This window comes from Sturnira hondurensis, unplaced genomic scaffold (assembly GCF_014824575.4).
Source record: "Sturnira hondurensis isolate 20B ecotype Veracruz unplaced genomic scaffold, ASM1482457v3 Scaffold0019234, whole genome shotgun sequence".
NCBI classification, from domain to species: Eukaryota; Metazoa; Chordata; class Mammalia; order Chiroptera; family Phyllostomidae; genus Sturnira; species Sturnira hondurensis.
This window is the reverse complement of record NW_028091865.1, coordinates 3,051,360-3,072,287: the sequence shown is the minus strand read 5'-3', so window position 1 is coordinate 3,072,287 and position 20,928 is coordinate 3,051,360. Positions and strand designations below refer to the sequence as shown.

The 20,928-nt window shown below is 56.8% G+C and overlaps 1 protein-coding gene across 1 annotated transcript in view; it reads left to right on the top strand.

Moving 5' to 3' along the window:
* The window catches only part of ANOS1 (anosmin 1), a 104,903-nt gene extending 84,420 nt beyond the window's left edge, over nt 1-20,483 (top strand). The window contains exons 7-14 of the mRNA XM_037027715.1: nt 4,961-5,166; nt 8,314-8,458; nt 13,335-13,478; nt 15,292-15,386; nt 15,951-16,128; nt 17,387-17,607; nt 18,564-18,696; nt 19,974-20,483. Coding sequence (XP_036883610.1) covers nt 4,961-5,166; nt 8,314-8,458; nt 13,335-13,478; nt 15,292-15,386; nt 15,951-16,128; nt 17,387-17,607; nt 18,564-18,696; nt 19,974-20,032 — 1,181 coding nt within the window. The 3' untranslated portion in view covers nt 20,033-20,483. The remainder of the gene's footprint in view (nt 1-4,960; nt 5,167-8,313; nt 8,459-13,334; nt 13,479-15,291; nt 15,387-15,950; nt 16,129-17,386; nt 17,608-18,563; nt 18,697-19,973) is intronic.
* Nucleotides 20,484-20,928: the final 445 nt, after the last annotated feature.

Below are 20,928 nucleotides of genomic sequence, written 5' to 3'. Positions count from 1 at the left end.
ATCCGTCTCAGGCGGAAACACTGCAATCAGAGTCATTTGATAGTTGGGTTCTATTACAGCGTAGGTAGGGAAGGTGTGGCTCTTTCTGACAAAGTCCTTTGGAAAAAGGGAAGGCACCCCCTCCCCCGCCCAGGCAAATACACTGAGCCATGCTCTCAGGTGACATGACCAGTGAATGAAGGCGTCTAGCCTCATCCTCAGAGGATGCCTCGGCAGGTGTGACGATTTGGAGGGGTGTGCCAAATAAGTAATTCACAGGGGTTTGGGGGCTGGGATCTGTAGGGCTCGAGAGCCCGTCACCTTGAGTTTCACGGTTCACACCTGACCCAGGTGCATTTGGGTCCGTTGTGCCTGCAGGGTGCGCTCTGTGCCCTCGGGGCAAGCCTGCAGGTTCAGAGGTCAGGTAACCGCAGGGCACGGCCTCTGCAGACACACGTGCACGACCTCTATGAGTCGGACCTGGCAGAGAGGCCCCCAGACCGTGCCCAGGGCTCGTGTTGCGGCAGCTCACTCGCTGTCTTCCAGGCCTCCGTTCCGGGGAAGCGGCCGGGCCACGCTGGCTCGGGTCCTTCCCGTGGTCTCTGAGCACCTTCTGCAGTGAGAGCCGCCCCCCCGCCCCCCGCGAAGTAAAACGGGCTTTGGTGGAGCGAACATGCGCCACTTTCTGCGACGTCGCAGGTCCGTTACAATGTTCTGTTTTCTGCTTTTACACATCCGTCCAACGCAGAGCCTCCCAGCCGTCCATCCTCGAACTTCTCGCCAGCCCAAAATGCCTGCACAGCCCTGGCCCGGTGGGTAGAATGGGCTACAAACGGGCCAGAATCGGTGGTGCGTTCCCGGGAGATGTTTTGGTCGGCACCAGTGCGAGGAGGGACTTTGGCGGGGCGTCCCTCCCAAAGCCTGGGCTGGAGTCCTGGGTTCTGGGTGCACTTGAGAAAGCAGCAAGGAGACCAACCGTTTCCTCACCTCTTAAGGGCAACCGCGGAGTCCCCAAACGGGGTGCCTTTTTATCCCATACAAGCCCCTTTCCTCCTGCTGGGCACCAGAAGTGAAGCGGTAACAGTTCCAAGGCTCCGGGTGGTTTAAAATCGCTTTAAGACGGAGTTACTCCTTCGAAAGTATTTCTCTGCCCGAAGGGGACGCAAGGATCTGTGTATTTGAGTTGTGTAGGGGACCCGCCTCCCTCATCGGAGACGGAGCCCCAAAAGGGGGGGCGGAAGGCTTTCCACCCCCGCAAACACCTCTGGAAACGAACGTAAAACGAAGCAGAAAAAGAAAAAGCACCGGGTGAAATGGGTTTCATTAACTTCAGGCTCGCTGCCTGGTATTCATGGGCTATCATCGTGTTGATTTTCATGGAAAACCCAAAATTCTTGTAATTCTCTTCTTTGTGGTGATGTTTAAACACACTATGAGCCTGTTGCTTGGCCAGCATGGCTTGGCTACTAAGTAAGTTAATTTCCTTTTAACGCCTTTGTTTTTTCAAAACTTAATCCTAACGCCTTCGAAGGCGTATTTTTGCAGAAACTTGTGAGTTGCTCATGGATTGGTAACTCAATTTCATGCTTTTTCTTTTTGAGACGAATACTATTTTTGGATTTTTTTTTTTTATTGCTAAGCCCTACCTTTCCCCAGGGGGGGAAATACTTGATTGTAGAATGGGTAAAATCAGTCATTTTTGCTGGCAGTGAAAAGGCCAGAGGTTGGGAAAGTTTCAACATTCACTCATTTAAATTCTCTGTATTGCCTTTGACCCCGTGCCGGACAAGGAAAATGGGCTTCAGCGTTAAGACATTGAACCGACCCGTCCTGGAATGGCCTAACGCGCAAATGTCCCTTTCTGCTTTTTGCCCCGTTACGTACAGAGGGACGTGGCAATCCCTCACAGAGGGAGTCACCGTCCTCGGTTCCTCCTGGGAGAAGGGTTCTTTGAGCCACCCAGCCCTCGGGGGCCTGAGGCCTCGGATCCCTATTCCACGCACGTGGGGCAGGCCCTCAGCATCGTCGGAACACGAGGTGTAGAACTGTCTGGATTCACAAGGATGTGGGCCCACGGGGCTGCCCCCTCACCGATTCCAAAGCCCACGCAGGCGACCACAGCGTGCAGGGTGGGGAGGGCAAACAGGACAAGGGACTCATGCCCCTGGACAACAGTGTGGTGATTGCGGGGGGGAGGGGGGGGCAAAAGGGGACTAAATGGTAATGAAAAAACGCCCATTTCAATACCATTTGAGTGGTGTGCATACACCGTATCCTTTTCACGTCTCTGTAACGGTTGCTCTCCGCCTTGTCCCTTACACACTCCTCGGCTCCGTCCAGAGGCGGGGAAGGTGTCCGAGGTTAACAGGCGGCGTTGTCTGCCTCCCAGTCAGAGGGGGCTTGCTGCCCACACGGGACAGGCAGGGGCGCTGTGGGGTGGGTGGGGCACTCCTTTCCGGTGAGACTTCCTCCCGCCGGTGCAACCCTAGGTCCTGCCCTTCTCCGAGGGGCACAGGTGCTCTCGCCGGTCACCCGACTCACCTTGGGCTGCACGTCATCCCATCCTGCCAAACCTTCCTTTGTCACTCACGGCGTTAACCACAGAAGCTTCAGGGATGGCGGAACCTCCAGTCTGTCGGAATCCTCAGCATTCCGCTGCCTTCTGCCCAAAGCACGGCACACGGCGATGTCTCCAGGCAACTACCCCTGGGCAGGGCCAGAGTGGGGTGCGTGTGCCCACCCGCGTGGTGTTGCACTGAACGTCCCCCTTGGCTCCTGCTGAGTGGCAGTGCGTTTGTTTTCTTCCTCCCAAAGTATGTGTCTGCAGACAAAGGCAAACCGCAGGAACAGGGAGCCGGCGCAGCCCAATAGGGAGAGACGCTCAGACGTAAACCTCAGATGGACGGGTGGGGAGGCCGCTGGTCGTGGGGCGTGCGCCTGACCCTCGCACCCCGCACTCTCGCACACATGGTTATCCTTGGAACCTCGATGTCCTCATCTGTAAAATGGGAACAGAGCCCAAGGCGACCATCCATTTATAGAATCGGAAAGTCACAGTGCGCTGTGACATCTCACAATGCTCTCAGCGCCGCTGCCTGTGGAAGATGCCGCGTCTGGACTTGACCATGGACGGCCGGGTCCCAAATTCTGCCTGCTGTCTGCTGTTGCCGATACAGTTCTCTTGGCCCACGGGCATGGTCGTTTGTTCGCCTTTGTCCGTGGCTGCTCTAGAGCGACAGGGGCGGAGCGGAGGACCGGCAACGGCGACTATGGCGTGTGCAGCCGTGGCCTAGGGCCTGGTCGCCTCCAGAAGGTTCCCAGCGTCGACCAAGCATCCCTCGATGACTTTGTCACGTCACGGGCCTGCGTTAGCCACTTCACGGAAAGAGCAACTGTGTGATGTTCTTCTTTTTAAAACGTAAGCAGCCAGCCCACCCTCCACTCCTCACACGAGGTGTGTCCAGAAATTATCCAGCCACGTAACATGCAAAATGCATTTTTGAAGAAGACACGAGATACAAGAAACGGCATCTACAGGACAGTGATACCGCGGGCCCCTTGGGACCTCCCACAGTTCTCCCAGTCGCCATCAGCTGCCCTGTTGTATTTCCCTGAATCTCATCGATGGTCTGAAATCTCTTCCCTTTTGAAGGTGATTTGGGAAAAGCCAGCTGTCACAGGGCACCCAATCTGGGCTGTAGCGGGGGCTGAGTCACCTGGGTGATTGGATGTTCTGCCAGGAAGCTCTGCATGAGACGTGATGTATGAGCAGGCATGTTGTCATGATGAAGCTGCCAATCACCAGTTGCCCATAGCTGCAGCCTTCTGAATTATCCAAATAGGTTCCCCAGAGGAATGCCCAAGCTGAACACAAAATCGGATGCAGATTCGTCGCTCTGCGTGCTCAGTCATTTTCAGTGTGACAGCCACACAGTACACAGGCTCACTCAACAGTGTCTACCGCCCCCCACTGACTAGTACAGTGAAGTCGCCATTGTTCATGCATGCACATTCCAGTCCCCTCTCCTTGGCTGCCAGGTTCCATCAGCATCACACAAACTTTTCTTATTGCGTTAACAATGGCTGGACTTTTTCTGGACCGACCTCATCGTTTCTCAGAGAAAAGCAAGAGGTTTTGGAAAGAATTCACGTTTCCATCATTCCATAAACACGAGTGACCCTGACAGTGAGACCGTGGGCATTTGTCCTTCAGTCTGTTTCACGTACACCCAAGGAGCTGTGGCTTGGCTGCCTCTCTGCTGCCGGTGGCACCACCATCGGAGTTAGTGACGGCATTTACCGGGGGCCACGCAACCATCTGTGAACCCCTCGTGGTGCCTCTACACCGGCCCATCTGTGCACAAAAACGACATAGAGACCCTCTGGCATTACTCACATTTAGCCATTTTCGTGCATATGTTTCAGAGGAGATGGGCGGCGTAATAATTTCAGAACCTAATCTCTCTCACAACTGCTGAGAGGGCTTTGGTCGATGCGGCAAACCGGACACGGAGAGATCTCGAGAACGGGTGGTGCCCGCGTGTCATCCGCTTTGTACTGTGGATAGAACAGGGCTCGTTTCCACTGGTCGCTGCCGCGCTTACCCAGTACCGTGAAACGGCTCCCTGCACAACCGGGCTTTCTTTTCCTCTCCACAGTCTCCAGAGGCTAGGCTACGCTGCTCGCCTATTGAATGCCAAGCAACCTAAATCGGATTTGACTGTGTTTTGTAGAAACGTGTCCGTCTCGGTACCAGGCTGCTTTGGCCGGGTTGTCATGGTATGGAAATGCGTAGAACGGCTCTTCTGTCTGTGAGCTGGAGGCTGAAAAGGGGACCTTACATCCCGCTTGTCCGCAGCTGCGGAGCCCGGGAAGGGCAGCCCTCCCCGAGGGCACCCTGCGGTCGGCACATGCGCAGAGGCGTGTGCTTGGTGCCGCCCTGGGCCCTCACACATGTCCCCCCACCCCCCTGGGATTGCAGACCCGACCGCCCCTCCCGCTCCGGCCAACCTGCGGCTCGCCAACGCCAGCACCCACAGCGACGGGACGGTGACCGTGACCCTGGTGTGGGACGTCCCCGAGGAGGTGGACGTCCCCGTGCATCACTACAAAGTGTTCTGGAGCTGGACCGTCCGCGGCAAGTCCCTCGTCCCCACGAAAAAGAAGCGGAGGAAGACTACGGACGGGGTAAGTGAGAGCTGGCGGGGAAAGGGGGGTGTCTTCCTGCGGGAGCGGGACACTCGACCTCCAGATGGAGGGTTCGACAGGGGCGTCTGCGGAGCTAAGGGAGGAGGTGGATGGCACGCAGGGTCCCGCCTCTCTCATTTAGAGCCAGGAAGGTCCAGAAGGCAGCACCGTGCCAACTGTTTGGCCTCTGAAACCCACTGAATGGGGTCCACGGACCTATTCACTTCCAAAAGGCCATTTCAACTCCACAAACAAAAGCAGCGACACTCACCTTCATCTCATGTGTCTGGTGGTAGAAAAGGATACGGTCCACGGTGCCGCACCTCACACGTAGGTCTGTTGACCTCGTTTATGGGAGAGCCCTTGCGATGGGAGAGCGGAGCTCCCTGGCTTCTGTGTTGCAGGGTGCTTTCATCGTCACGTCATCAGCAGGACAGGAGAGAGTGTAGGAAGTGCGTGCTCGTCCGACGACATGTTTCTCTCACCGGGGAAAAGAGCTTGGAAGGCTGTTTCCTCAGGTGCCGAGAAATAAAATCTGCAGGGCAGCGCTTTCTGCGGGGAGATGTCAGGACAGTGAACATTCGATGTCCTACAAAATGCTTGGCGTGTAAGGAGTGAATTGGTTTCCTCTCGGCACGCACTCTCTGATCGTGTCGTTCTAGCACTGACCTAAACCCCTTCCCCCTGAATTTCTAAAGTTCAGGCTCGTAAGTAAGTTAATGTTGGCAAGTGTTTCCGAAAGGACAGCCAAAAAAAAAAATTTTATTTTTGGACCTGAAGATTCCATGAGTGGTGCCGTTCAGAATTATAAAATCCGTCTTCAAAAGGCATCCCTGATTTTTAGCCGCGATCCTGTTCGGGTTTTATTTTTAGGAAACTTAATGGCAGTTGCATCTTTGATAGATTTCGATGGACTTTGCACATAATAGTTGGTAATACACACTGATCTACAAAGAGATCCCTGCCATCACAAGAATCTATGTATTGATTGATTTGAGAGAGAGAGAGAGAGATTTGTTGTTCCACTTACGTGTTTATCGGTTGATTCTTGTATGTGCCCTGCTGACCGGGGATTGAACCTGCAACCTTGGTGTATCGGGACGGAGCTGCCTGGCCCGGACCACCGTCAGCGGAATTTAAAGAAAGACTCAACATGATAACACACTGCCAGACGCCATGTGCATTACTAACCAAGCAACATCAAGAAGTCAGTAGGGCCCTGGCTGGTGTAGCTCAGTGGATGGAGCGCGGGCCTGCGAACCAGACGATCGCGGTTCGATTCCCAGTCAGGGCCCATGCCTGGGTTGTGGGCCAGTCCCCGGCAGGGGACGCACCAGAGGCAACCATACATCGATGTTTCTCTCCCTCTCTCCTTCCCTTCCCCTCTAGGGATAAATAAATAAAATCTTTAAAAAAAACAAACAACAAAAAAACTTTTAAAAAAAGAAGCCAGTAGGGAAGTTCTCAGTTTATTCCTTTGATATACCAGTTAGATGAGACATGACCAGCAAAGGTAGTTTGGGTTGTTAATGGGTGCAGAGTAACGCAGACCCTCGATCACCACCCCATGAACGTGACCTACTTTGGGATCTACAAGAGACAGGCTGCTGCAGGTCACGGGAGTCACTAATGTTCCCAACACTAACATTTCACTCAAGGAGACTTAGGGTGAGGAATTCGGGACAGGCCAAAGAATTTGAGAAATCACAGAGTTCTCCTTCTGGGAATCCGCGGCTTTTCGTTCCCCAAGAGCTCGTCCCAATGTCCTTGGCAACCACGAGGAGAGGTTTCCAAGGAAATGCTCTTTGTAGAGTGGGTTTTAGTTTCCTTGTTTGAAGGTGGCCGTTCACAGAGAGACATACGCAACCCAAGCAGAACCCTCACCTGAAAGGAAGTGGGGTCGGCGCCGTTTGCGGGAGTCCCGGAGCCTGAAAGACAAAGGAACTCAGAGGAGTGCTGATATTAACAGAGAAAATGGCAGGGACACATGAGCACATTTCACCAGGCTGACGCAGTCCTTCTCCACTGGGCGGACATGCGCTCACAGGGGATTCGAGGCAACTATCAAAGCCCTGCAGTGAGTCCTGTTTACGACGTTCCCAGGAAGGAGCCGAGGGAGCGGAGCCTCTNAAACAAACAACAAAAAAACTTTAAAAAAAAGAAGCCAGTAGGGAAGTTTTCAGTTTATTCCTTTGATATACCAGTTAGATGAGACATGACCAGCAAAGTTAGTTTGGGTTGTTAATGGGTGCAGAGTAACGCAGACCATCATCGATCACCACCCCATGAACGTGACCTACTTTGGGATCTACAAGAGACAGGCTGCTGCAGGTCACGGGAATCACTAATGTTCCCAACACTAACATTTCGCTCAAGGAGACTTAGGGTGAGGAATTCGGGACAGGCCAAAGAATTTGAGAAATCACAGAGTTCTCCTTCTGGGAATCCGCGGCTTTTCGTTCCCCAAGAGCTCGTCCCAATGTCCTTGGCAACCACGAGGAGAGGTTTCCAAGGAAATGCTCTTTGTAGAGTGGCTTTTAGTTTCCTTGTTTGAAGGTGGCCGTTCACGGAGAGAGATACGCAACCCAAGCAGAACCCTCACCCGAAAGGAAGAGGGGTCGGCGCCGTTTGCGGGAGTCCCGAAGCCTGAAAGACAAAGAAACTCGGAGGAGTGCTGATATTATCAGAGAAAACGGCAGGGAAACATGAGCACATTTCACCAGGCTGACGCTGTCCTTCTCCACTGGGCAGACATGCGCTCACAGGGGATTCGAGGCAACTATCAAAGCCCCGCAGTGAGGCCTGTTTACGACGTTCCCAGGAAGGAGCCGAGGGAGCGGAGCCTCTGTGGGGGCTGACTTCATTTCTGACAGCCGCCCCCCGCTTTCTCTGCGAGGTGGACTCCGGAGAGGGGCGTCGTCAGAATTATTCGTTGCCCTTGCCACTCCGGAGGGTTGGGAACACTATCTCCAAAAACCATGTGTTGGCCTCTCGATGAAACGTACCTTGAGCCAGAGCTAAACCGGATTTTGGGGTGTTCAGCATGAGACCCGTGTGAGCTTAGAGAAGGGGAAAGCCAGTAGAGAGAGGAGCCGGGGGGCCTGGAGGGGGCCTCTGAAGGGCGTTGTGTGTGTCTCCCATTGGCAGACTCAGAGCTCCGTGGTCCTGGACGGACTGCAGCCGGACTGGGAGTACACGGCGGAGCTGCAGGCCATCGCCTACTGGGGCCAGACGCGCCTCAAGAGCGCCAAGGTCGCCCTGCGCTTCACCCCCTCGCACGCGGCCAGCAACAGTAAGTGCCTTCCGATTCACCGGGTTCCCTCGTGGCTCCACCCTGTCCCTCCTGTCTCTCCCAAAGGCAGCTCTTTGGACCCCCCCCTTTGTCCCTCAGCTCACGTTCTGTGTGGGACCCACCCCCTCTCCCTTTAGGGGCCCCGGTCCCCTCTCTCTTACAAAACCAGCGTCACCTCTGAGCTGGTGGTTCTGTCCGCACGCTTTCTCCGACACGCGGCTCCGCGAGCTCGCCGAGCCCTTCTCCTCCCGGCCTCTCAGCCGAGATCAGGAACCTTCCCCCGCCCCCGTCACCGTGACCCACGATGTGTGTGAAACAGTCTGCCCTGGCAGAGGACATGGACCCTCCCCGACTCCCATCCTCCGCGGGGTGAGGGGCAGCACCCTCCCTTTTCCACATCACTGTGGGGACTCCACACGGGGGGGGGGGGCTCGCCCACCTCTCCCCTGCTCAGAAAACGGCGTCCACGAGACCGAACTCTCGTGTCACTCAGAGTGTCCACCCCCGTCCATTCTTCCATGGTGCATGAGCCTGTGGTCACCCCTAGCATGGCCCCATGGGCGTGTGCAAACTCTTACTCACTCTTCCCCTCCTTCCTGCAGCCTCAACCAACTTACTCCCCGCCTACCCACAGCCTCAGCCACCCCTCCTGCCTTAGGTTCATTCTTAGTGTCTACGTCACATTCTAATCCTCTTAGCCTGACAGAGCCCATTCTGTTGTAAGGAAGAACAGACTCCGCTCACACGGATCAGAAACCTAATAACGGGAAACTAAAAAACAGAAGTCGGGGCACCAAGGCCCTGTCAGAACACACAGCACTCAGGGCTCGGGGGGCTTGCAGAAGGGGCCCGCCCTGCACAGGGGCCCGCACGATGGAGCCGAACTCACTTCAGGGTTTTCCAGCCCTGGGCTGATACACGGTCTCGTAAACACAAGGGTGGGACTTGTCCAGGGACACTGTATTCCGTCGCGAACCACCGGGAAATGAGGAGTAATGGCTACTTTACGGCATCAGCGAGGGGCAGACCGTACACGTCACAGGAGGCAGAACCCTAAATGCCAGCCTAGAAATGACTTTGTGAATGACGCCCTCCCGGGTGCGCCGGGCACCAGTAGATGGGTGTTTTACTACTAAACAGTCCTGTGGGGCGAAGGCCGGGCGCTTTCACGGAACGGCGCCTTAAGGGAAGAAAGGCCCAGCCCGGTCTTGGTGGAAATGCACGTTGCTTTGGGGGGCACGTGAGGGGGTGTTTCCACAGTTGACAGGTTCCACGGGCTTTAGAGTGGTCCCTGTAGCTGGAATATCCTTCTACCTTTGTGAGGTAAGAATGGCCCGGACAGAAAATCCCATGCCTCTGTCTCTCAACCTGTAAATCTCCTCAAAATTCTGACATCTGAGGGCACAGCAGGGCAGCTCGATTCTGTGAACCCTGAAGGCTACCAGAGTGTCCAGCATCTACTCCAGTGTCCTGCCCTGGGCCGGGACAGTGCCCGGGCTCAGTACAGGTGGTCGGTCATGTTCTGATTCAGAACCACTAATATAATATGTGTGTGGCCTTTGGTCATGCTTTCGGGACACGAGCTCCGAAAACACTCAGGATGTCCTAAGTTGGAGACGGGCGAAGGGGCCTTCGGTTGTGGCAACGAGCTGACTTCTGGAGGCAACAAGGACGGGAGCGGGCCGCCCCACTGTGGGGTCAGCGGGTCGGCACTTTTGCTCCCTCTCCCCACCCCTTTCTGGGGAGGCCAGAGGGGCTGGCTATGGGGAGAATCTCCCAGGACCAAGGCTAATCAGGCCTGTGTCATGGAGTCCCCATGAGAACGCCAGGGTGGGGTTGCAGAGTCTGGGGCTGGTGAGCCCGTGAGATGTGGGGAGAGTGGGGTGCCCAGGATGGACACGGAGCTGTGCTGTGCCTCCTTTGTAGTAAAGGTATGCATTTCTCTGAGCTCCGTGAGCCGCTCCAGCGCATGGCTGGAGCCCGAGGAAGGGTCTGGGGACCTGTGATCTCTACGGCCTGTCTGTCCCAGCCCCAGCTGTAACCTGCGCTTGGAAGTGTTGTCTCACGTGCGTGGGGTGGGGGAGGCGGCCTTGGGGGCGGAGCCCGACCCGCGTGAGACCCGCAGTCCTGGGGAACCCCGTGGCAGTGTGGAGCAAACCCCTGAACCGCACACCGCCTTTGGGCGAAGAACCCTTCCCCCTAGTAAGTGTTTCTCAGTTAGGCAGACACCTGTGTGAACTATGTCACCTAAAGGATTCTAACTACGGACCTGACTAATGTAGGCGTCCGCTTGCTCTCGGTGAGGTCCCCGGATGGGTGGTGGAAGGAAGAGCAGGCGGCTGATGCAGGTTTTCCTCAAGCCCCTCGGTTCCCCCCGACTGGACATCGGGCATCGTCTCCCCATCCGTCCTCACCTCTCCCCCTTCCTCTCAGCCTCCCAGGGAGGCAGACTGCTCAGCTCCTTCAGAAATGCCTCCGTAACCCATTTCTCATCCGTGTACCACCCCCGCCCAGCTTCCCCTGCTCTCTCTCCGAGGGCCGCTGGGAATTCACACAGCACGAGAGTCTTAGGATTTCCAACCCTGCAATTCCAGCCCCGGGCGGTGGGGAAGGGAGCGGTTTGAGACCCTCGGGGACTGTGTTCTTATCCTTAACGTTGACCCCTGCAAGACGCCACCCGACTTCTAACAGGAGGCAGCGGCAGGGTGACAGGGGAAGAGACACAGGACCCCGGCTGGCCCTGGGAGGCCGTCCCCGCTTCGTGGCCGCGTCAGCCGGGTGACCCTGCACCCACGTCTCAACATTGTTGGCTCTTTAACACGTGCCTGCCGATTCCTCTCTTTTGGGCATCAGCAAACAGCGGCCGACAGGCCACATCCAGCCCCTCCCCCTGCGTTTATAAATAGAAGGCGGGAGGCACACGGCACCCTCACCGGTGGCTGCTGTTCGGCTGTCCGGACGGTGGCCGTGTTGGCCGACGGTGCAACGCACAGGGCCCAAACCGTGTGCACGCCGGCCGTCCCCGAGGAGGTGCGAAGCCCCGCTCTGTTCCTTCGAACGGCTCCGTGAGTTTGCACGCGATGCGGGCAGAGCTCAGCGTGCGCACCAGAGGCCAGCCGCAGCTCACCTGGCACGGGGCGTCATCGCCTCTGCTACAGCCGAGGAAGAGGCGCCCTCAGCAGACAGCTGTGCTGGCTCTCGACACGTCAACCCGCAGCTGTCTCCATTTATTTCGTCTCCTACGTACCGTATTAAGCAACTGCCTCATGGGTGTTCCTGAGCAAGGCCGTGGGCATCCCGGGGAGGTGAAAATAAATCCACTCACAGGTCCCTGGAAGAACAAATGAAAGGGGAAAACGGTCGTTTCAGACTGGGAAGACATGGGAGGGCCCAAGAGGGCTTTCCTTCCCTTGACCTTGGCCACAGGAAGAGGAAATGGAGTGACCCAGGAGCCCAGCGGTCCCAGCAGTGAAGCATGTCCCAAAGGGGAGGGGGGGGGAGTGGACAGTAGGAAAAGACCCACCGGAAAACTAGTCATCGTGCCCACCCGGTCTCACCTTTCCCAAGGCACCCCAGCTCGCGGCAGAACAGCCCCGTGCGGGATGCTGGCTCCTCATTTCTGAAGGGCGGGGAACAGGCCGCTGGGCCCTGGGCAGCTCCTTCTCTCCCAGCCCCGCTCCCAGAGAGCCGGCCTGGTCCCTTCAGGGCGGTCCTGACCTCGCCAGCGGCACACATCCCCTCCACTGTCTTACCAGCCCTCGGGTGAAAAGCGTAACGTCGCCAGCCCCCAGCTCCGCGCCTGGCACCTAGGGCGCGCTCACTCAATGTCTACGGAATGAACGAAGGAGGGAAGGAGCCCTGTATCCCTTCCCCAGTCTCACGGATGGTTGCCGTGGAGTTTTCTTTCGTGGCTGAGGATTTTATCCACTTGTCTGTCTGCTGATGCCCACTTAGTTGCTTTCAAGACTTCACTATTTTGCCAGCAACACCACAAACCACTGGGGAGGCGTATATTCTTTTGAATTGGTGTTTTGGGTTTTTTTCTCAGATGTATTCCCAGCAGTGGAATTGCTGGGTCGAAAGGCAGTGTCATCTCTGAATATTTTTTGTGGGAACTCCATTCTGCTGTCCACCGTGGCTGCCTCAGCCTGCGTTCCCACCCACAGTGCACGAGGGTCCCCTTTTCTCCACGTCCTCGCCAACACTTGTTGTGGGCTGATGTGTTCATGATGGCCACTCTCACCGGTGTGAAGTGGTATCTCAGGGTGGTTCTAATTCGCGTCTTTCTGAGGCCCAGCGGTATTGAGCATCTTTTTACATGTCTTAATATTTCATGGGCCGCTCTGTGACCAGCACCCAGCTTGGCTGCTGGCTGCTGAGGCCACTCTGGAAGCCACCGGGTGGATGGAACTTCTGCCCTTGACGGCTCCCGTCACAAACCTGAACTGTCTTTCCACTGACAGCTGGGTTCCCGGGATGGGTGGCTGCTGATGGTACTTCTGCGAGGAGCTCTCTGTACCGTTTTCACGAGATGGTGTTTACTGTCTTTGGTTGACTGCCTCCCCAGCCACCAAAGCTGTGCCATGAGAAATGCCGTCTATGCCTGTTGTTTAAGTGTGAGCCTCCTTCAAGCCTCGTGAATGCAGTGAATCCCCTCAGGAACTCGGGGGGTCACATCTGTTAGGACTGTGGGTCTCGCGGCGTATTTGGCAGGCGAGGGCATTCCCAGAGCAGAAGCTGCAGGGCCCTCACATCGGCCTTGAGGATGTAGGCGGCGAGTAGGAAGGAGTCCCCGGGAAGTTACGTTTCCTGAAACCTGCAGCAGGGCTCATGATTCTTTGTCACGAGGCAACCGGAGCGCTGTGCTTTGTTGCAGGACACCCCGGGAAGAGCAGGAAGGGCGTGGTGCGGGCGCAGGCCGCCCTTCAGGGCCGCCGTCCCCCTCGCCTGCTGGAGATCGGAGCGCCCTTCTACCAGGACAGCCAGCTGCAGGTCAAGGTGTACTGGAAGAAGACGGAAGGTATGCCCAGGGCCCCGTCTGCTTGCCGCCGACTTTAATGCTCCCAGCCAGGGGAGTGTCCTCGGGAAGCTGGTGTAGAACCACGGCATCGATGCGGGGGGGGAGGAGAGCAGCTGGACAGAACGCTGGCTTTTGTCAGATGCCCGGCCATTCTGCCCCAGCCGGGTGGCCCTGTGGGTTGGCGTGTCATCTGTGCAGCAAGAGGGTGTGGGTTTGGACCCCGGTGAGGACACACCCCCCTGGGTTGTGGGTTTCGTCCCCAGGGGGCGGGCGGCACACACGGAGGCAACCAATAGGCATTTCTCTCGCACATCGATGTTTTCCTCCCTCTCTCCTCCTCTCTCTCTCTCTGGTGCTCATTCTCTAAGAAAAACATCCTCGAGTGATGACCCAGTAATAAAATAAAACGAAATGCAAACCTTGCTCTTCTGCACCTCTCACACCCAGGGGTCTCTATCGCCCTTTGAGATCAGCAGCCGCCGCGGCCGAAATGGTACCCTTCAGGGCGACTGAGCGATCCCCCTCTCTTCCTTCCTAGGAGGCCGATCTTGCCTCCGCAGCAGGCAGCGTGTCCGGTAGTGTGCCCTGCAACTGCCGTTTTGAGTGACGGGTTTATTTTCTTGAAATGCCCATAACTGAAATCATGTTGAAAACAGAGCGCAAGTCACTTCTGCCTATCCTGTCACGGGAACGGCGCTTCAGTGGTGTCCTTTGGGAGGGGCTGTGTGTAGCACTCAGGGTGCGTGCGTGCACGAATCGATGAGAGGTGGAGATTGTGTAAAGATTGCTACGACCGAAGCCTACAGCAAATGCGACGGCGTATTGACCGACGGACAAAAACGTGAGCACAGACTCCCAGGAGCCCCACCCTGCGTCGGCCCCAGAGGTCACACGCGGGGTCTGCTATTTCCATAACCACAGCGGTTTTGTCACCGGGACTGCTGGGAGAATGATCCTCCAGGTGCCCGCGTCCTGGGTGAGCCCCGGAGAGCACGGCTGCTGCGGGCGTGCGTGAAGATGCGTCACAGCCGGGGGTCTCGAAGACGGTGCGTCGACCTGGATGCCATTGCCAAGTGCAGGCCATGCTGAAGTGCAGGCAGGGCGAGGCCGGCAGAACAGCACACAGTTGTGACCGAGAAGGGCAAGGACACGGGGTTGTGGGGGCCGGGAGTCGTGCCCCTCATCCGCTCTGATGAGAGGGCCTGCACAGTGGTGATGGGGTGGGGGGGTTCCCCGTGAACGGCTGGCGCTCCCTGGCCTGGTGGGGGTTCAAGAGCCTCTCTATCACCTTCATCAGAAAAGTGTCAGGTTCTGAGACTCACAGCGTGGACTCCCCGGTGGGGGGCAATGACGACGCCTGCGTCTGAGTGCCGTCTGGTCTTGGAGGAACGGACTCACCAAGGACACCACGCCTAGGTTATTCTCAAGGCATCGCTGGAGCCTCGGTCGGTGGGAGCGTTGTCCTGTAAACCCAGAGGCTATGGGTTTGGTCCCTGGTCACGGTGGAAACAGCAAACAACCAATCGACCCTCATCCCTGAAGTTGATGTCTCCCCACCCCTCCCTTCTCCTCTCTCTGTCAAAGCAATCAGCAAATCCTCGGGTGATCATTAGAAAAAAAAGACACATATAACGAAACGATACCCAGGAGGTGGGGCCCCCCGTGTGCCCTCTCTGGTCGGTGGGCACACTTGGGGACCCCCTGCAGAACTCGGGTTTCCTCCTCGCTGTTCATGCCGCCCAGTGTTGGGAGCACGGCGCCGAGTGGAATGAGACTCCTGACTGTGGTTTCTGTGCCGTGTCTGACCTTGCAGATGCCGGCGTGAGTCGTTACCACGTGCGGTGGCTCCCCGAGGCCTGTGCGCACAACGGGACCGCCGGGCCGGAGTCCTCGTCGGCCACGACGCAGGTGAGTCCGCGGCCAGGCCGCTCTGTTCCAAACGGCTGCCGCACTCCCGCGGTCTGAGCACAACACCGCCCCAAGGGATGCGGGTCTGTGGTCTGGCCCATGGCTGCGTCCAACTCCCACACTCGCTCTGGAATCAGCGACGCGATGGAGATTGGAAAATCCTGCCTTTCGCCTGTCCACTCCCGAACTTGGTAGCTCATTCCACGTCTGCCCAGCAGCAGGGCCCGAGTACAGATGTCTCAGGGAGCACTGGGGGCTCAGGAAATACCGAGTGGGTCTGAGGGCTTCCTGGCTCCATCCACGCAGGCGCCGAGGTTCCCCGTGGCTGCTCTGATGCCGACTCCCACGATTCTGTTTCATTCTGCCCGGCGGGTCCGGCCAGGGAGGTGGCTTCCCAGGAGTAGCTCATCTAAGCGCGGGCAGAGTCTCCTTTGTCCTTGTCATAAAAGCCACTCCGTGTGTGTGTAGGCAGATGTCCTTGTTGGAGCCAATCTTATCTCCTGCCAATGTTTCCTCTATCCCTAGTGACACTCACTGCCTCCACACTCCTCTCTCCTGCTCTAGGAAAACTATATAATTCTGCAAGATCTATCATTTTCCTGCAAGTATCAGGTCACCGTGCAGCCCGCGGGGCCACAGGGGCGCTCGAAGGCACAGACGGTCTTCTTCAGGACGCCGCCCTGCGCCGCGCTGAAGGGGAAAAGCCGCGGGCATGCCAGCTGCCCCGGGCACGGACACGCAGGTGTGTCGGACTGGGGCTTCCGAGCACCCAGCCACGGCGTCGGCCACTCCGCAGGCGTACCCCATGGGCTTTCACAGCACCCCCGGACAGAAAGTACCCCGGTGTCCGAATGGCCAGGTGACAGCCCCGTGTGGAGGTTCCGTGTAGGCATTAATGCAACATCTACAAACGGGCGCAACACTGTAACCACTACGGAGTAATGCATATATACGTGTGACGCATTATTCCGTGATGGTTACAGTGTTGCAAAGACACCCTTTGCGGGGCCACGTGGTCCCTCTAGGTGCGGAGACTGACGCCAGTAGACTGCTTGTGTTTGGGTGTGCTTTACGGGAGTGATTCTGTTTTCACCCTGCTCCTTGCTGTGTGGGCTGGCCATCCACATCGTCCACACCCCACCCCTTCCCCTCCATCCCGCTGTCCTGAGAAAGGCCTCGTCTGCCGCGAGGACAACCTCTCCAGGCCTCTGCGATGCCCTGGGTCCCCTCAGCCTCCCTGGTGACTCGTAATAACTTCAGTATCTCCCCTCTCGGTTGCGGTCACGTCCATTCTGTAGGAAATGGCCAAGCCTGGCCAGATTTCAGAGTTCCTCCTCGACGCCCATCCACACAGCCAGATTCTAAAAACGAGCCCCAAAGGGGTTGTTAGAAGCACTTGGCAGGAAAGCCGCACGGGGAGGGCGGTCCTGCTCACCCACTGCCCGCACAGGACAGAGCCGAGCGCCTGAAGCTGCTCTGAGGGACCACCGAGGTCACGTAGCTTCTGCCTGCTCCGCAGATGGGCTGACCGGCACTGCCGCCCGGCGCATCAGACAGGGGCCACTTCCGCTCCATCCCCGGGGACCTGACNTGCGATGCCCTGGGTCCCCTCAGCCTCCCTGGTGACTCGTAATAACTTCAGTATCTCCCCTCTCGGTTGCGGTCACGTCCATTCTGTAGGAAATGGCCAAGCCTGGCCAGATTTCAGAGTTCCTCCTCGACGCCCATCCACACAGCCAGATTCTAAAAACGAGCCCCAAAGGGGTTGTTAGAAGCACTTGGCAGGAAAGCCGCACGGGGAGGGCGGTCCTGCTCACCCACTGCCCGCACAGGACAGAGCTGAGCGCCTGAAGCTGCTCTGAGGGACCACCGAGGTCACGTAGCTTCTGCCTGCTCCGCAGATGGGCTGCCCGGCACTGCCGCCCGGCGCATCAGACAGGGGCCACTTCCGCTCCATCCCCGGGGACCTGATCCTGCTCTTCCTCCTTGAATCCCCCCAGGTCATGTCCTCCCCAAAGTGCTGGCCAAGCCGGAGAACCTGTCCGCTTCCTTCGCCATCCGGGATGCGAACGTCACGGGCCACTTCTCTTGGAAGATGGCCAAGGCCAGCCTCTCTCCACCCAGGACCGGCTTCCAGGTGACGTGGGCAGAGGTGACGACGGAGAGCAGGCAGAACAGCCTGCCCAACAGCCTCATCTCCCAGTCCCAGATCCTGCCCGCGGTAGGTGCCCTCCGCTTCCCCGTCCACACTGCTCACGCCCAGTGACCGGCAGGGTCTGCTCTGTCACCGTGCGCCACAGTCCTGAGTTCTGCCTTCTCTCCTTGTCAACGCTTTATATGTTGCAAGTGAGCGGACAATAAATAATGTCACTCTGAGTCGAATAAACTTCCGTCTGCGTTCTATAGAGAACTGGCCCCGTCTACACTGGAGACACGTCGCGTCCCCCTTTCTCCGGACTTTGTTGGCCCCCCGTCCCTCTAGGCCAAGCGGACATGCTCAGTGAGAAGTGTTAATTGGGGAGAGAACAGCTCCAAGCAAGCTTCTTGCTGCCCCTCATTTGTCCCGTTCCAATACGTCCCGTCTTCCAGGACGCGTCATTCCTTGGCTCGGAAATAAAAGTCCCCGCGTGTGGGCTCGGGCCCTCTTTCCAAATGCCCTCACCATGTCCTAGTCCCGTTGCAAAAAAAAAGGGAAGAAAAGCGAAACAACTGAAACCCCAGAAGCAAAGAGTCCACGGAATGAGAAAGCCGTTGTTCTGTAGACGGGTTAGGTTTTAGTGAGCCCTCCCCTTGGAAGAATGTGCAGCCCTGGGCCCTGGCAGGTACTGTGCCTTCCAAGGGGAACGGTTGGCTCGTGCACAGAAATCGGGACGATGGAGCGTTCACATCGCGGCCTGTGGCCGCGGAGACGGGAGACCGTGGGAAAGACTGGTGATAGGGGTGAATGGCGTGGTGAACCCAGAGACCTGGTACCTCACACGGCGGGGCTCTGCGCAGGGTCTCGGGCCACCAGGGACGGCGCTGGCTGCCCACACAATGCACAATGGACACATCTAGGAGCCATAGTGTCCCCACTACCCTGCAGTGGTCGGGGGGAGGGACAGTCCCCAAATACGCATCCCTGGCTGTGCTGTTTCTCCAACGGTCTGACCCGCCTCTCGTCTCGTGTCCCCTCAGGACCATGACGTCCTCACGGTGACCAACCTCCGGCCGTCCACCCTGTACCGGCTGGAGGTGCAGGTGCTGACCACAGGCGGGGAAGGGCCCGCCACCATCCGGACGTTCCGGACGCCCGACCCGCCGGCGCACAGTAAGAGCCCGCCATGTCTTCTGACCGAGAGCAGGCAGGGCAGAAAGCTCCCCCAAATCAGAGCAGGGTCCCGGGCCACGGGGTCCTCTGTGTCTGAGAGCTCTTCCTCCCCATTGCCCTCCGCCTGCCAGACGTTAGTTTAGCAGAAGTCGTGAGGCTGGATTCCCACTGCCCCTCCCTCCCTCCCTCCCTCCCCCCCTCCTTCTCTTCCTCCCTTTCTTTCTTTTCTCCTTCCATTGATTTTGTGTATAATGCATGCCGTGTCCTTCTCTTTCAAGCCATAAATGCATGTGGAAAAAAAATCTAAAATCCTATCCATCGGCAATTTTTCCAAAATTCCTATTTTCAAAAGGGGCGATGTGGGCTACGATCCTTGGCTAATGCCCTTACTTTCTTATCATCCTCACATTATAGTGGAACACCTCACATGAGTTCTCTTCAGACCGTGACCCCAATCAGTCTCGCTGAATCCAGTACCATTTTCTTTGAAGAAAGTGTTACCTGCGGTACAAAAACTGTTAGCCTCGGGCTGATTGTTGAAAGACGTGTTTTGTTTATTTGTATCCAGCTGAAATGTAAAACGCCACGTCTCGAGCCCCAGTGGCTCAGCTGGTTGGAGCATCATGCAGTAAACTGAAAGGTCGTGGGTTTGATTCCCGGTCAGGGCGCATGCGCAGGTTGTGGGTTCGATCCCCAGTCGGGTGTGAGAGAGGCGCCTCCCACAGATATTTCTCTCCTTCTTCCTCTCCTGCCCTTCTCCCCTCGAAGCATGTCCTTGGGCTAGGATAAAAAAAAATAAGTTCAAAAGGCCGCATCTACAGCTTTGTGTGTTGGTAAAATAATGGAGAAGTCACCCTAGTTTAACTTCTGATTTAAAAAAAAAAAAGTGGCGGATGGAGTCGGCCCCGATTCCGTTTTACATTTAGAATTTGAAGAAAATCGACAGCTATCCCTGTGGCCGAGGGTCACGGTCCTTCCCCCGCCGACGGGCTGAGGGAGGCGGCCCTGGCACTATTTACGTGGGAACTATGGATGAGAGCCTTCGGTAGCTCTTAAGCCGTCCTGAAGCGAGTAAGGCAATGTCAGCTTATACAAAGGGCGAGCTTGAGGGAGGGAGCCGTTTTTCTTCTCGGGGTTTATGGTTTTATACCATAGAGGAGGGAGGAAGGAGAGAGACTGCAGGAAGGGAGAGTAAACGGCCCTGGGTGCGTCCTTTCAAGTTCAAGACCGATCGTAGGAGGCGAAATGACCGGCCGGTGTCTCCTGTCTGTCCGCAGGGCCCCCCCTGAAGTACCGCCATCCCCACCATCACAAGTCCCTCCCAGAAAGACACTAACCTGCTCGAAGAGGCGTGTGAGCGCAGGTGCCAGCCTGCTGGTCGAACTTGGGGTCTCGCCTCGACCTTGGAGAAGCACAGCTGTTCCTTCCCACGGCCCTGCCGTCTCCCAGGTAGCCTGTCTCCTTCCCTGAGGCCGGTGGGACACCGCAGGGCGCAGGCCATGAAGACGAAGCCGCCTGCGGGCTTCCTCTCCACACACGCGTTTCCCTGCGTTCTGTGCGAGCGGCAACGTCTCGGAACAAATCCACGGCGCCGGTGCACAATCCACGCACAAACAAAGCCTGGTGTGACTCAATGAAAGCGTTCCATTAAGTTATGGATTGGATTTGCAAAGCCAACTCAGACGATCCAGTTTTCGGGCCCTATTTATTCAAGTGTTGCCTAAGATGATTTTTATGACATGTGGGGTTTTTTAAAAAAAATATTTTATTCATTTATCTTTAGAGGGGAAGGGAAGGAGAGAGGAAGAGAAACATCAATGTATGGTTGCTTCTTGTGCATCCCCTGCTGGGAACTGGCCCCTGCCGGGAACTGGCCTGCAACCCAGGCAGGTGCCCTGACTGGGAATCGAACTGTGATTGTCTGGTGCACAGGCCGGCGCTCAATCCACTGAGCTACACCAGCCAGGTGACATGTGGCTTTTCACTGAAACATTTAACCTGAAAGGCACCAGGTTTACGCACCTGTGAAAGCGCTCCCCCCTTAAATACTGTAGGCTTTCTCTCATAGGAAGACCGACAAGAGTTCAGTCCGTCGGTGATGATGCGTGAGCCACATGTAAACCCGGCCCGACCCAGGGCAGGAGCCTGGTGTCCAGATTTTCATGGCTTTGCAGAAACGCAATTGGTTTTCTGGGCTGCTTTCTAATATATTTCGTCCTATACCCCGAGAGA